Source organism: Lissotriton helveticus, chromosome 4_1, assembly GCF_964261635.1.
Source record: "Lissotriton helveticus chromosome 4_1, aLisHel1.1, whole genome shotgun sequence".
Lineage (NCBI taxonomy): Eukaryota > Metazoa > Chordata > Amphibia > Caudata > Salamandridae > Lissotriton > Lissotriton helveticus.
Window position 1 is genome coordinate 364,760,309 of NC_136063.1, and position 13,553 is coordinate 364,773,861.

At 50.2% G+C, this 13,553-nt stretch overlaps 1 protein-coding gene across 1 annotated transcript in view; it reads right to left on the reverse strand.

Annotated features, from left to right (window-relative positions):
* The window catches only part of LOC144828000 (fibrocystin-L-like), a 1,506,874-nt gene that overhangs the window by 1,115,785 nt on the left and 377,536 nt on the right, over nucleotides 1–13,553 (reverse strand). Inside the window, exon 20 of the mRNA XM_078686147.1 lies at nucleotides 9,556–9,660. Within this exon, the coding sequence (XP_078542273.1) occupies nucleotides 9,556–9,660 (105 nt within the window). The remainder of the gene's footprint in view (nucleotides 1–9,555; nucleotides 9,661–13,553) is intronic.

The window sequence follows — 13,553 nt, forward strand, 5'->3', positions numbered from 1 at the left end:
TGGCGGCCTTCTCTTCCACCCCTAACTATTTTTCTCTACTGATGAGGGAAGTTATCCCGAAACCCGAGCCATGTCTCGGGCGATATCCAAAAACCTGGGACATGCATCGGGTCTAGAGATCATCAGTTCAACAAGTACCTACTTGCACCCACATGGGTGAACCACTCAAGAACTCCATGTACCAGAGTCCCTAGGGGCGATCCGGAGGAGGGGCTAGTGGTGTGCGGTCCATTGCAATGGTTTCTACAAATTGGCTCCCTTGAGCTTTGAGCCGACGGCCCGGGCTCCTGGACAACGCACCTGCGTGCCGGTTCGGGCATCGAGGCCATTGACGGTTGTTTGGCGGCCTTCTCTTCCACCCCTAACTATTTTTCTCTACTGATGAGGGAAGTTATCCCGAAACCCGAGCCATGTCTCGGGCGATATCCAAAAACCCGGGACATGTATCGGGTCTAGAGATCATCAGTTCAACAAGTACCTACTTGCACCCACATGGGTGAACCACTCAAGAACTCCATGTACCAGAGTCCCTAGGGGCGATCCGGAGGAGGGGCTAGTGGTGTGCGGTCCATTGCGATGGTTTCTACAAATTGGCTCCCTTGAGCTTTGAGCCGACGGGCTCCTGGACGACGCACCTGCGTGCCGGTTCGGGCATCGAGGCCATTGACGGTTGTTTGGCAGCCTTCTCTTCCACCCTTAACTATTTTTCTCTACTGATGAGGGAAGTTATCCCGAAACCCGAGCCATGTCTCGGGCGATATCCAAAAACCCGGGACATGTATCGGGTCTAGAGATCATCAGTTCAACAAGTACCTACTTGCACCCACATGGGTGAACCACTCAAGAACTCCATGTACCAGAGTCCCTAGGGGCGATCCGGAGGAGGGGCTAGTGGTGTGCGGTCCATTGCGATGGTTTCTACAAATTGGCTCCCTTGAGCTTTGAGCCGACGGGCTCCTGGACGACGCACCTGCGTGCCGGTTCGGGCATCGAGGCCATTGACGGTTGTTTGGCGGCCTTCTCTTCCACCCCTAACCATTTTTCTCTACTGATGAGGGAAGTTATCCCGAAACCCGAGCCATGTCTTGGGCGATATCCAAAAACCCGGGACATGTATCGGGTCTAGAGATCATCAGTTCAACAAGTACCTACTTGCACCCACATGGGTGAACCACTCAAGAACTCCATGTACCAGAGTCCCTAGGGGCGATCCGGAGGAGGGGCTAGTGGTGTGCGGTCCATTGCGATGGTTTCTACAAATTTGCTCCCTTGAGCTTTGAGCCGACGGGCTCCTGGACGACTCACCTGCGTGCCGGTTCGGGCATCGAGGCCATTGACGGTTGTTTGGCGGCCTTCTCTTCCACCCCTAACTATTTTTCTCTACTGATGAGGGAAGTTATCCCGAAACCCGAGCCATGTCTCGGGCGATATCCAAAAACCCGGGACATGCATCGGGTCTAGAGATCATCAGTTCAACAAGTACCTACTTGCACCCACATGGGTGAACCACTCAAGAACTCCATGTACCAGAGTCCCTAGGGGCGATCCGGAGGAGGGGCTAGTGGTGTGCGGTCCATTGCAATGGTTTCTACAAATTGGCTCCCTTGAGCTTTGAGCCGACGGCCCGGGCTCCTGGACGACGCACCTGCGTGCCGGTTCGGGCATCGAGGCCATTGACGGTTGTTTGGCGGCCTTCTCTTCCACCCCTAACTATTTTTCTCTACTGATGAGGGAAGTTATCCCGAAACCCGAGCCATGTCTCGGGCGATATCCAAAAACCCGGGACATGTATCGGGTCTAGAGATCATCAGTTCAACAAGTACCTACTTGCACCCACATGGGTGAACCACTCAAGAACTCCATGTACCAGAGTCCCTAGGGGCGATCCGGAGAAGGGGCTAGTGGTGTGCGGTCCATTGCGATGGTTTCTACAAATTGGCTCCCTTGAGCTTTGAGCCGACGGGCTCCTGGACGACGCACCTGCGTGTCGGTTCGGGCATCGAGGCCATTGACGGTTGTTTGGCGGCCTTCTCTTCCACCCCTAACTATTTTTCTCTACTTATGAGGGAAGTTATCCCGAAACCCAAGCCATGTCTCGGGCGATATCCAAAAACCCGGGACATGTATCGGGTCTAGAGATCATCAGTTCAACAAGTACCTACTTGCACCCACATGGGTGAACCACTCAAGAACTCCATGTACCAGAGTCCCTAGGGGCGATCCGGAGGAGGGGCTAGTGGTGTGCGGTCCATTGCGATGGTTTCTACAAATTGGCTCCCTTGAGCTTTGAGCCGACGGGCTCCTGGACGACGCACCTGCGTGCCGGTTCGGGCATCGAGGCCATTGACGGTTGTTTGGCGGCCTTCCCTTCCACCCCTAACTATTTTTCTCTACTGATGAGGGAAGTTATCCCGAAACCCGAGCCATGTCTCGGGCGATATCAAAAAACCCGGGACATGTATCGGGTCTAGAGATCATCAGTTCAACAAGTACCTACTTGCACCCACATGGGTGAACCACTCAAGAACTCCATGTACCAGAGTCCCTTGGGGCGATTTGGAGGAGGGGCTAGTGGTGTGCGGTCCATTGCGATGGTTTCTACAAATTGGCTCCCTTGAGCTTTGAGCCGACGGGCTCCTGGACGACGCACCTGCGTGCTGGTTCGGGCATCGAGGCCATTGATGGTTGTTTGGCGGCCTTCTCTTCCACCCCTAACTATTTTTCTCTACTGATGAGGGAAGTTATCCCGAAACCCGAGCCATGTCTCGGGCGATATCCAAAAGCCCGGGACATTTATCGGGTCTAGAGATCATCAGTTCAACAAGTACCTACTTGCACCCACATGGGTGAACCACTCAAGAACTCCATGTACCAGAGTCCCTAGGGGCGATCCGGAGGAGGGGCTAGTGGTGTGCGGTCCATTGCGATGGTTTCTACAAATTGGCTCCCTTGAGCTTTGAGCCGACGGGCTCCTAAACGACGCACGGGCGTGCCGGTTCGGGCATCGAGGCCATTGACGGTTGTTTGGCGGCCTTCTCTTCCACCCCTAACTATTTTTCTCTACTGATGAGGGAAGTTATCCCGAAACCCGAGCCATGTCTCGGGCGATATCCAAAAACCCGGGACATGTATCGGGTCTAGAGATCATCAGTTCAACAAGTACCTACTTGCACCCACATGGGTCAACCACTCAAGAACTCCATGTACCAGAGTCCCTAGGGGCGATCCGGAGAAGGGGCTAGTGGTGTGCGGTCCATTGCGATGGTTTCTACAAATTGGCTCCCTTGAGCTTTGAGCCGACGGGCTCCTGGACGACGCACCTGCGTGCCGGTTCGGGCATCGAGGCCATTGACGGTTGTTTGGCGGCCTTCCCTTCCACCCCTAACTATTTTTCTCTACTGATGAGGGAAGTTATCCCGAAACCCGAGCCATGTCTCGGGCGATATCAAAAAACCCGGGACATGTATCGGGTCTAGAGATCATCAGTTCAACAAGTACCTACTTGCACCCACATGGGTGAACCACTCAAGAACTCCATGTACCAGAGTCCCTAGGGGCGATCCGGAGGAGGGGCTAGTGGTGTGCGGTCCATTGCGATGGTTTCTACAAATTGGCTCCCTTGAGCTTTGAGCCGACGGGCTCCTAAACGACGCACGTGCGTGCCGGTTCGGGCATCGAGGCCATTGACGGTTGTTTGGCGGCCTTCTCTTCCACCCCTAACTATTTTTCTCTACTGATGAGGGAAGTTATCCCGAAACCCGAGCCATGTCTCGGGCGATATCCAAAAACCCGGGACATGTATCGGGTCTAGAGATCATCAGTTCAACAAGTACCTACTTGCACCCACATGGGTGAACGACACAAGAACTACATGTACCAGAGTCCCTAGGGGCGATCCGGAGGAGGGGCTAGTGGTGTGCGGTCCATTGCGATGGTTTCTACAAATTGGCTCCCTTGAGCTTTGAGCCGACGGGCTCCTGGACGACGCACCTGCGTGCCGGTTCGGGCATCGAGGCCATTGACGGTTGTTTGGCGGCCTTCTCTTCCACCCCTAACTATTTTTCTCTACTGATGAGGGAAGTTATCCCGAAACCCGAGCCATGTCTCGGGCGATATCCAAAAACCCGGGACATGTATCGGGTCTAGAGATCATCAGTTCAACAAGTACCTACTTGCACCCACATGGGTGAACCACTCAAGAACTCCATGTACCAGAGTCCCTAGGGGCGATCCGGAGGAGGGGCTAGTGGTGTGCGGTCCATTGCGATGGTTTCTACAAATTGGCTCCCTTGAGCTTTGAGCCGACGGGCTCCTGGACAACGCACCTGCGTGCCGGTTCGGGCATCGAGGCCATTGATGGTTGTTTGGCGGCCTTCTCTTCCACCCCTAACTATTTTTCTCTACTGATGAGGGAAGTTATCCCGAAACCCGAGCCATGTCTCGGGCGATATCCAAAAGCCCGGGACATTTATCGGGTCTAGAGATCATCAGTTCAACAAGTACCTACTTGCACCCACATGGGTGAACCACTCAAGAACTCCATGTACCAGAGTCCCTAGGGGCGATCCGGAGGAGGGGCTAGTGGTGTGCGGTCCATTGCGATGGTTTCTACAAATTGGCTCCCTTGAGCTTTGAGCCGACGGGCTCCTAAACGACGCACGTGCGTGCCGGTTCGGGCATCGAGGCCATTGACGGTTGTTTGGCGGCCTTCTCTTCCACCCCTAACTATTTTTCTCTACTGATGAGGGAAGTTATCCCGAAACCCGAGCCATGTCTCGGGCGATATCCAAAAACCCGGGACATGTATCGGGTCTAGAGATCATCAGTTCAACAAGTACCTACTTGCACCCACATGGGTGAACCACTCAAGAACTCCATGTACCAGAGTCCCTAGGGGCGATCCGGAGGAGGGGCTAGTGGTGTGCGGTCCATTGCGATGGTTTCTACAAATTGGCTCCCTTGAGCTTTGAGCCGACGGGCTCCTGGACGACGCACCTGCGTGCCGGTTCGGGCATCGAGGCCATTGACGGTTGTTTGGCGGCCTTCTCTTCCACCCCTAACTATTTTTCTCTACTGATGAGGGAAGTTATCCCGAAACCCGAGCCATGTCTCGGGCGATATCCAAAAACCCGGGACATGTATCGGGTCTAGAGATCATCAGTTCAACAAGTACCTACTTGCACCCACATGGGTGAACCACTCAAGAACTCCATGTACCAGAGTCCCTAGGGGTGATCCGGAGGAGGGGCTAGTGGTGTGCGGTCCATTGCGATGGTTTCTACAAATTGGCTCCCTTGAGCTTTGAGCCGACGGGCTCCTGGACGACGCACCTGCGTGCCGGTTCGGGCATCGAGGCCATTGACGGTTGTTTGGCGGCCTTCTCTTCCACCCCTAACTATTTTTCTCTACTGATGAGGGAAGTTATCCCGAAACCCGAGCCATGTCTCGGGCGATATCCAAAAACCCGGGACATGTATCGGGTCTAGAGATCATCAGTTCAACAAGTACCTACTTGCACCCACATGGGTGAACCACTCAAGAACTCCATGTACCAGAGTCCCTAGGGGCGATCCGGAGGAGGGGCTAGTGGTGTGCGGTCCATTGCGATGGTTTCTACAAATTGGCTCCTTGAGCTTTGAGCCGACGGGCTCCTGGACGACGCACCTGCGTGCCGGTTCGGGCATCGAGGCCATTGACGGTTGTTTGGCGGCCTTCTCTTCCACCCCTAACTATTTTTCTCTACTGATGAGGGAAGTTATCCCGAAACCCGAGCCATGTCTCGGGCGATATCCAAAAACCCGGGACATGTATCGGGTCTAGAGATCATCAGTTCAACAAGTACCTACTTGCACCCACATGGGTGAACAACTCAAGAACTCCATGTACCAGAGTCCCTAGGGGCGATCCGGAGGAGGGGCTAGTGGTGTGCGGTCCATTGTGATGGTTTCTACAAATTGGTTCCCTTAAGCTTTGAGCCGACGGGCTCCTGGACGACGCACCTGCGTGCCGGTTCGGGCATCGAGGCCATTGATGGTTGTTTGGCGGCCTTCTCTTCCACCCCTAACTATTTTTCTCTACTGATGAGGGAAGTTATCCCGAAACCCGAGCCATGTCTCGGGCGATATCCAAAAGCCCGGGACATGTATCGGGTCTAGAGATCATCAGTTCAACAAGTACCTACTTGCACCCACATGGGTGAACCACTCAAGAACTCCATGTACCAGAGTCCCTAGGGGCGATCCGGAGGAGGGGCTAGTGGTGTGCGGTCCATTGCGATGGTTTCTACAAATTGGCTCCCTTGAGCTTTGAGCCGACGGGCTCCTGGACGACGCACCTGCGTGCCGGTTCGGGCATCGAGGCCATTGACGGTTGTTTGGCGGCCTTCTCTTCCACCCCTAACTATTTTTCTCTACTGATGAGGGAAGTTATCCCGAAACCCGAGCCATGTCTCGGGCGATATCCAAAAACCCGGGACATGTATCGGGTCTAGAGATCATCAGTTCAACAAGTACCTACTTGCACCCACATGGGTGAACCACTCAAGAACTCCATGTACCAGAGTCCCTAGGGGCGATCCGGAGGAGGGGCTAGTGGTGTGCGGTCCATTGCGATGGTTTCTACAAATTGGCTCCCTTGAGCTTTGAGCCGACGGGCTCCTGGACGACGCACCTGCGTGCCGGTTCGGGCATCGAGGCCATTGACGGTTGTTTGGCGGCCTTCTCTTCCACCCCTAACTATTTTTCTCTACTGATGAGGGAAGTTATCCCGAAACCCGAGCCATGTCTCGGGCGATATCCAAAAACCCGGGACATGTATCGGGTCTAGAGATCATCAGTTCAACAAGTACCTACTTGCACCCACATGGGTGAACCACTCAAGAACTCCATGTACCAGAGTCCCTAGGGGTGATCCGGAGGAGGGGCTAGTGGTGTGCGGTCCATTGCGATGGTTTCTACAAATTGGCTCCCTTGAGCTTTGAGCCGACGGGCTCCTGGACGACGCACCTGCGTGCCGGTTCGGGCATCGAGGCCATTGACGGTTGTTTGGCGGCCTTCTCTTCCACCCCTAACTATTTTTCTCTACTGATGAGGGAAGTTATACCGAAACCCGAGCCATGTCTCGGGCGATATCCAAAAACCCGGGACATGTATCGGGTCTAGAGATCATCAGTTCAACAAGTACCTACTTGCACCCACATTGGTGAACCACTCAAGAACTCCATGTACCAGAGTCCCTAGGGGCGATCCGGAGGAGGGGCTAGTGGTGTGCGGTCCATTGCGATGGTTTCTAGGACCAGGCCTGGCAGTTCGGGCTGGACTGTTCCCATTGGGTGCAGGATCAAGACTGATTTGCATATGGCTGGGTTCAACTGGAATGGCATGGGGAGCAAAAAAACGATGGATTTAGGCCCAGATCTCTGTACTGGGGTGAATGTATAACATTGTTCTGCATTCTGTTCATCAATTGTAGTTTTTACATATGTCACCCGAGTGGGACGGTTATGCCCAGACGTGGGTCCCGTGCTCTCCATGCCACTGGAGGCAAGCTATCCTGGCTGATGAGGGGTGAAACCCCGAAACCTGTCCTAGGATGCTTATTTCCAGACCAGGGATGACCTGGCCTGTCAGTTTGGACTGGAATGCTCCCAGTGGGCGCAGGGTCAAGACTGATCTGGTTATGGCTGGGTTCAAAATGGAATGGCATGGGGAGCAAAAAAACGATTGACTTAGGCCCAGATCTTTGTACTGGGGTGAATATATGACATTGTTCTGCATTCTTTCCATCAATTGTTTTCACATTTGTCAACCCGAGTGAGACTTGTATGCCCAGACGTGGGTCCTGTGTTCTTCATGCCACTGGAGTCAATCTATCTTGGCTGATGAGGGGTGAAACCCGGGAACTGGTCCTAGGATGCTTGTTTCTAGTCCAGGGAGGTCCTGGTATGGCAGTTCAGGTTGGACTGTTCCCAGTGGGCGCAGGGTGAAGACTGATTTGCATATGGCTGGGTTCAAAATGGAATGGCATGGTGAGCGAAAAAACAAAGGATTTAGGCCCTGATCTCACTACTGGGGAGATTGTATGACATTGTTCTGCATTCTGTTCTTCACTTGTTCTTTTTGCATAAGAAATGGGGTGGCAATGATCAGTAGGGGGTAATAGGCGGTGGGACGAGGGAGCACAAGGATAGACTTCTGACTAACCCTATGCATATTCTAAAGGTGAATAATCAGTGGCAAGAAGTATTCCATTTTATTTGAAATCCTGCTCACGACACTGGCCAAAACTGAGAAACAGGATGAGTATCAAATCCTGTGGCTAGATGTCGAGATATAGAATTAAAAAGAAAGAAATAAACACCCAGAGAGGCCTAATAAAGGGGAAATTCGAAAACTGGGCAACAAATAAGCAAAGGGTTGGAGCAGTCTGTTTTCTAGTTTATCTATCACTTAAAAAAAAGTTGCAACATGGATAGAGGATAACAGCCAAAGGAAACTTGCAAGGAAAAGAGACAGGGGAAGAAATACAGGATGGCATGGGAGGGCGAAAGGAAAAGAAAACAACCTAGGTACTGTGAAATAGATCCCCTTTTGGTTTAAAACTGAGTCACTGGGGTATGGGAGATATCTGGGACAGAGAGGAGGGTAAAATAAAGATGAATAGAGGTGCATAGGGGAGGTTGCTTTGTTTATGGGAAGGGCCTGCATACCCTTCTCTGCCAAGGAGGAGGGGATACATTCTTGCTTTAAGCAAAAATGAAAAAAGAGAGGGAAGGAGAAGTAAGAGGTGTGGGGTAGGATAGAGAAGGAAGTAAGGAAGGATGGCCAAAAGGAGAGGGGAATAAGAGGGCCACAGTTGGATGGCTACCCGTGGAACGGAATACGAACATGGGAGGATATTGCATCTGTGGTAGAGGGATGGCAGTAGAAAGAAATAGAAAACAAGATTGAATGCAATCCTCTATGAAAACCAAACTTGTAGAAAGCATTTTTTTTAGATAAAAGGCATTCACTGAATTGGATTTTAACAGCTAGTGATTACCAATTTTCTTGGAATTTTTCAGTCAACAAGTTCTACAAGTTCGTTGTTAGTATTTACATGCAACCATCACACCCAAAAACCAACCGTGGCTCAAATATTCATCAAATACGATATAGCTGCTAAGCAGTAATATTTTTAATAATCAGGCAAGACTCATCCACATGATAAATTATATACGTCATGCAGATGACAATTGTAAGTGAATGTTGTCATCACATTTGTAATCCCCCTTTTATATCTTCGATGTAAACCATGCAGTTGAGGAAAATAGCAGAGTTAATATCTAAAGCAGCAAGAAGGGTCGTACAGTGATCGATATCAAATTTAGTATGTGTAACTAATACAACACAGCCATAACTGTATATCTGTGCAAACATAGTTAGATTGAAATGCATGTAAACACATCTTTTCTGCTTAAATGTATTAATACATATTTACATTAAACTGACATATATAATGTTAATTCTAAAACACACTATATTTCTCAGTTCTGAAAAGCATGAAGAAACCACGTACCTCTGTTTCATAGTTATTAAAGTACTTCACATAATCATTTTCAGTGGGAATAGCAATTGAATTTGGGCATCTGTAACCCATCATTCCTATGATCGCAGCTCGAACCTAAAACATTTAAGCAGAATTGTAACACAATATTATGCTGAAATTCTCATCACAAATGTCCTAATTATAAACCGTGAGAAGACGATCAGGGGAACGGGAAGGCAACATGGAAACATTTGTATAGTTGTAGTCAGCTGAGCCAGCGCCTCCGAGAGAGAAATAGGTAAAGAGCGCAGAGGGCCCACATCTCATACTCCACCCCCTCAAGCATGCTACCCTGCAAGAAAAAGACTGCATGGTTCATTTGTGCACAGATGGAAACAATTGGGTTAACTTTTGAATATATCCAAAAAGTAGTACAAATCATAAAACACATGACTATTGGCAACAATAAATTAGTTTTCTCATGGTAGGCTTTGGCCCTCATTTTAAGAAGCCATGGGGCATAGTTATGAAGCTTCCATGCACCTTGCTGCACTGTGTGAAAGGAAAGGGGAGGAATACGGCATATTTAACAGAATATGATGCATTTCTGTCCTTTCCTTTCCTTACGCTGGTGCCCTTTTGGCTGCCCAGTGCCAAAGCAGACACCCTTGTGTTTTGCTGCAAGGGTGCTTGCGTTGGAGACAGGATCCTGTTTGCACAAAAACAATCCTCTGAGTCTTTTTCCTCTTTCTACATTTCTGTCTTTCTCTGCAGAATGAGGAAAAAACAAGAAGAACTAAAGATATTTCTCCTCGTTACGCTTTCCCTTACCAGTATTAGTAAATCTGGGATTGTGCCAAAATCCATTGGGTGCTGCGTGGGAACTCCTATGCTCCACCCATGCTCCACCCATGGAACTCCTTCCAAAGTAAGAGTAACGCAAGGTAGTGATTTACTCTGCATCACAAAACACTGGATTTATCAAGTCATGCAAGGCCACACAAGGTGGCCTTGTGTGGTTAGATAAATCCAACTTAGCTTTTTCGTCAGCCATGCGCCTGTTGCGTGGCTCAAGGGCAATGCAAAACCTTCAAAAATATGCCCCCATGTATTGCTATGTGAAAATGTCATCAGGTTTTATTTGTAATTTGTATTCTCAAATCTTTTAGATAGATCATGGGACAGACAGTGCAGTTTAGTATCTCTTGCTTGAAGTGCAGCTTGCTGTCCTTCCGTAGCATGTGTGCCCCTTAGGATAGGAGATTTAAGACTTGGAGAGAAGTAGGAAGAGTGCTCTAGGGTGGGTAATGCAGCCAAAGTAAATGTCAGTCTGAAGGCCTAGCAAAGGAGTACGACTGCCAATGGAGCATCATGAGCTTATCTGAGGGCTACCATGGCGAACCAAGGTCAGCACAGGCAGGTAGAGCATAAAGCCACTTTGATGTGTGCTAGGGTAAGAAAGAGTCGATGAAAGGCGATGTTAAAATGATGAAGCATGCCCAAGTTCATGAGCTTTTAGCACAATACAGGCTGAGTGAGGAAACCCACTGCCAGGTATCCAATGTTCTGGAGTGCATGCCCTTACCAATCATTTACATTTCCCTATACTTCATTCACATATAGCTTTTCTAAAGATCTGTCTTTGAACTATTACTGTGTTAGGTTAGTACTGGTAATTATAAGTAACAAAGACCCCCTGAAAATTGGATCAAGCTCCTGGGGCAGGGTAAATAGACTATTGAAAATAACACACCCAGGCAAGCAACCTAGATAAACAATGTGATGAGACCCAGACAACTGAAAATGACATGAAACAGCAAAATAGTATCTGTTTTTAGAAAACTCTTAACGTTTTAATAATTATCATATACATATGAATAAAAAAGTTTTACATACAAAATATTTATACATAATAAAAGTACATTGCATGGACAACAAATTCTATAAAAAAATATTTAAAAATGGTGCAAATGAGGTAATGACGAATTCTTATCTACGCGTTTCGACAATAAGTGTCTTCGTCAGGAGATTACCATCAAAGGGCTTTTAAAACAATCTGACATGGGCACGGACGCTGGTACTGTAGAACAATCACTGATATGTGTTGTCTAGTGAGTAGTAGCCCCTGTATTTTAGAATGTTCTGTGGCAGCACAAGTCCTGCAGGGGGTGGTATTCTAACTGGAGAACACGCCGTGAAGCTTTCTTCTGATTATAAAAACGATCTCCTTGCAGGTAGTATAGCTGAGATGTGAAGTGACTAAATGTGGAAAGACCTTTTGACCAGGCAAACTAAATCTGTTACTTGGGGTCCGGATGTCTATGGTAAGAATGATGCTCCGGTATTTAGACGATGTGGGACCTCTGGTATTTTGATTCCAAATGATTGTGCACTGCTGAGTAGATTCACTTTCGAATGCAGTCAGACTTGGCTTATTAATAAACGCAGCGTTGCAGCTTGTCGAGGATCTGGCTGCTGTTATATGAAGCTGAATGAGCTCGAGTTCTGGTGCATTAAAGACTCGGCTAGCGAATAAATGCGACGTGTCAGCTTGCCGAGGATTTGGTTACTGTCACATGAAGCCGAGTAAGGCAAGGTTTGCCTTTCGTCGTCTCTCGAGTCTGCTGGTCAGAAAAAAATTTTTTTCACACATTAGGTTAGTACTGGGCCTTAGTAGTCTCCTCTTAGCTTCAATGTTTCATTACCTCTTCGTAAGTCTTCCTCGCCACATGAGTAACGTAGTGAGCTTCAGCTCCACACCAGAACCCTCCAAAGCAATAAAAGTCAGCCTCCCATGCCTCCTATCCCTTCCCAATATGGCCGACCCATTACACCCTTGACATCTATAAGAGGCGGGCTGGCCCAACCCTTCAACCTGTTTTTTTTTAGTTCCGCGCAGACTCTCCGAGGCGCGTTCAGGTAAGTGTGTTCCTGCTTCAGCTGGGAGCATGGATCCCTGGGTGGAGGACCTGCTCTAGCGGGCCCATAGGCGTGGGGATCCTCACCTCTTCCTTCCCCTGTTTCCACTTGCTTGGGGGTGGTTAAGCGCTGCTGTAGCGAGCCACGGGTTAAAAGGGGGCGGCTGCGGGGGAACTGGGCTCTGAGTTCATGGCCCTTCTTGTTCCCTGCAGCCGTGGAGGCTTTCTGCCTGATTTCTGGTGCATTTTTCCCTGTCTAGGGTTGCTAGCGTATAGACCTGCCCAGCACGCATGGGCTTCTAGCACGCAGGCCGCTCACTTTGGCCGTAGTATTGACAGGCCTCCAGGTGCACTCACTATGGTAGAGTGATCGCGGGCGGTTTTTCCGCTGCTGGTTGGAGAATGCTGTGAGGGGCCGTGTTTGTGCATGGACCTTGCGGGTCCTGGCCTACCTCCTGAGTCGGCATCCGGGACGGTGGCAGTTCCTGGTGCCGTTCCGCACATCGCTTCCCTCTCTGTCTGTCCAGGCTCGTGGTGGGTCCTGGACGGGCAGGTGGCGGCGATCCATTTCTCCCGCTCGGTCACGCACAGCGGACCGTTCTGAGTTTTCGGCGGGGGAAGGGAGGGGCGCGCATTTCCGATGTCCGGGCAGCGCCCACTCCTGGTGAGGGCGCGTGAGCTGATGGGTGCCGCATGCGCCTGCTTGCAGCCCGGGTCCGCTCACTGCTGCCATGGCCTCGGTCGCGTCCTGTCCCATTTGTAGCCGCACACCTCACCCGTTCCTTAGGCCGTCGTCGTGTGGCTTGTGTTTTGGACTTATGTATTTTGAGTTTCGCCTGTCCTTGGGGGTTCCTTCGGCGTTTTTGTTTTTGGATGGGGCTATTTGCGATGCTGGTTCTTCTGTCTGTTTTTGCAGTGCTGTTTGCTGTCTTTTGTAGCGGCATCATGGAGCAGAGGGTGCCCTGTACCTTGCTCTCCTTTCTTCTCATTTGGACCCTTATTCTTTATTCTGGGTCGCCTTCACGGGTTCCTTGGGACGGTTCTCCGCTCTTCATAATAAGTTATTTAGGTTTTGCCCTTCCTGTGCGTGCTGGTGGGGGCACTTACATC